Raw genomic sequence first — 2,892 nt, 5'->3', positions numbered from 1 at the left:
TCGCAAAAGGAAAATCCAGGCTTATTTTTGATAACTCTCTATCAAAATAATAAGCCTTGATTTTTTTCAACGTTCAACATTGTGCTGACTGGAGAGCACTGTGCTCTTATTGGCTGTGTAGGCATAGTGCTGTGCTGTGATTGTCTGTGGAGTGATAGCGCTGTGCTGTGATTGGCTGTGTGTAGTGATAACGCTGTGCTGTGATTGGCTGTGTTGTGGGTTGCAGAGACAAGATGTCAGAACAGCAGGGAGCACCAGAGCAGCTGGCCGCAGGGAAGAGCCAGGGAGGAGGCGGAGCCACGTACAAGGTAGGTCCGCCCACTGGATCTCACCAATCAACTTTGACGCCAGCTAACATGGTGGCACAGTACATCATCAGCCATGTGTTTACCGTAGCCATGCTAGTACAGTTTTAAGTTCCCTAAAAAGAGTCACTGATGATATGTATTTATCATGCATCTTACAGGTGGTGTATGGACATGATTATGTCTTACAGGTAGAGGTGTACAGTATGAATAGGTTAATGTCTTACAGGTGTCTTTCAGGTAGGGGTGTATGAATAATGATCATTTGTTACAGGTGGAGGTGTATGAATATGATCATTTGTTACAGGTGGTGATATTTGAATATGAGAACTTCCGTGGTAAGAAGCTGGAGCTGTCTGCCGAGTGTAAGGACGTGATGGAGAAGGGCGTCGAGAAGGTGGGCTCAGTCCTGGTGGAGTCGGGACCGTAAGTGCAACCCTTTAAAAGTCCTCCTCTCTTCTGTCATGACTCAGGATACTTTTATGTCCTCTCCTGTTCACAGCCATCTCTTAACTTATCTTCTGCCCTCCTTGCCTCTCTCTACCTCCTTCTCTGCCTATGCCCCCCCCCTCTCACACATTTCTACCACCATTCTCTCCATCTCCTTGTTCATCCTTCATCTAAATGTGTCTCACTGCCACCTCTGTTGTACAGTTGAATCAGGAACATATCTGTATTTTTCTTTCTTGTGATGACTGATGGATAAATGTTTCACTTACTTCTAAGTCACTTTGGATGAAGGCGTATGTAGATGGAATGGATCCATCCTACACTGCATGTCTTTCTCTACCTTTATCTCTCATCTCTCTCTCTCTCTCCATCTCTCTCTATGAACCTGTCTTCTTATCATTTATCTCTTTTCTTCTCTCTACCTTTTACATCTCATACCTTCTCTCTCTCTCTCTCTCTCTTTACCACTCTGTCTTCTCTTCCTTTCTCTCTAACCTTCTCTCTATCTACCACTCTCTACCTCCTCCATCTCTACCTCTCTTTCTTTCTTTTTCTTTTTCTTGCCTCTCATCTCTGTCCTTCTCTCTCTCTCTCGCTCCCTCTCCACAGCTGGGTGGGATACGAGTGCCAGGCGTTTGGAGGGGAGCAGTTTGTCCTGGAGAAGGGAGAGTATCCTCGCTGGAGCACCTGGACCAACAGCCAGACCAGCTACAGCATGATGTCCTTCAAACCTCTGAGAGTGGTCAGTGTACAGTCAGACCTCTGCACACCTGTCTCTGTCCCTCTCTCTCTCTCTCTCTCTCTCTCTCTCTCTCTCTCTCTCTCTCTCTCTCTCTCTCTCTCTCTCTCTCTTCCCTGTCCCACTCTCTCTCTCTCTATCCTGTCATCCTTTCTCTCACTTGTCCCTCTCTCTCTCTCTCTCTCTCTCTCTCTCCTGTCCCTCTCTCACCTGTCCCCCTCTCTCTCATCTGTACATCTCCCTCTCTCAAGCTCTCTCCTGTCCCTCTCTTCTTCTCCACTTGTCCCTCTCTCTCTCTCTCTCTCTCTCCTGTCCCTCTCTTCTTCTCCACTTGTCCCTCTCTCTCTCTCTCTCTCTCTCTCTCTCCTGTCCCTCTCTTCTTCTCCACTTGTCCCTCTCTCTCTCTCTCTCTCTCTCTCTCTCTCTCTCTCTCTCTCTCTCTCTCTCTCTCTCTCTCTCTCTCTCTCTCCTGTCCCTCTCTTCTTCTCCACATGCCCCTCACTCTCTCTCACCCTTCCCCCCACCCCCACCCTGCCACCCCCAGGACGGAGCGGACCACAAGCTGCACCTGTTTGAGAACGGGGGCTTCGCCGGGAGGAAGATGGAGATCGTGGACGATGACGTTCCCAGTCTGTGGGTCCACGGCTTCCAGGACCGCGTGGCCAGCGTCAAGGCCCTGAACGGAACGTAAGGAACCTAGGACCTCCACCCACATGTATCACACAGGAACCTAGAACCCCATGCATCACATAGGAACCTAGAACCCCATGCCATCTTCAGATCATGTCATGCACAGTATATTAGGAATGAGGGTTAATGGTATTGTCTATGAAGTTCCCCTCACCTGTCCTCTCTCTTCCTCCCTCCTCCCCCAGCTGGGTGGGGTACATGTTCCCAGGCTACAGGGGGCGCCAGTACGTGTTTGAGCGCGGAGACTACAAGCACTGGAACGACTGGGGAGCAACAGAGCCTCAGATCCAGTCTGTCAGACGTGTGAGGGACATGCAGTGGCACAAGAGAGGCTGTTTCGTTGCCCCCGTGCCCACTCCTACTCCTGCCCCCAACCCCACACCCCCTCCCCCCGCCCCCCCTGCGGCAGCCGGGACCAGCTGAAGGAGAGCATCAGGAGACCCCCGGAGAACCCCCCCTCGCCCCCCTCCCCCAAAACACGCCTCCTCACAGAGGGCCGCCAAGAAACGACGAACTAGGAAGTGACTTCATCAGTCTTCTGGGAGAGACCATCTGTTATGAGTCTAGGGGGGCAATAAAAGGCTTCGGCCGTGAAGTGGTTTGATCCAACTTTTTGAATTGTGTTGTTTTTTTTCCAAGGCACTGTTGTCGTTTTAACTACACATATTGTGGGTCACACCAGTTACAGTGAAACTACATGCTGTTGAC

The 2,892-nt window shown here is 50.5% G+C and overlaps 1 protein-coding gene across 1 annotated transcript; it reads left to right on the top strand.

The window, feature by feature from the left end:
- Nucleotides 1–233: 233 nt before the first annotated feature.
- On the top strand, nt 234–2,607 carry LOC308173280 (beta-crystallin B3-like; the record flags this gene model as incomplete). The annotated part of the gene is made up of 5 exons (XM_080548286.1): nt 234–308; nt 613–731; nt 1,365–1,497; nt 2,039–2,181; nt 2,370–2,607. The coding sequence occupies 5 exons, from the start codon at nt 234–236 to the stop codon at nt 2,605–2,607; spliced, it is 708 nt and encodes a 235-aa protein (XP_080404412.1).
- Between the last annotated feature and the right edge of the window lie 285 nt (nt 2,608–2,892).

The sequence above is a fragment of the Nansenia antarctica genome, assembly GCF_963989245.1.
Source record: "Nansenia antarctica genome assembly, chromosome: 18".
Lineage (NCBI taxonomy): Eukaryota > Metazoa > Chordata > Actinopteri > Argentiniformes > Microstomatidae > Nansenia > Nansenia antarctica.
Note: the sequence above shows the minus strand (reverse complement) of the source record. Positions and strands in the feature narration are given on the sequence as shown.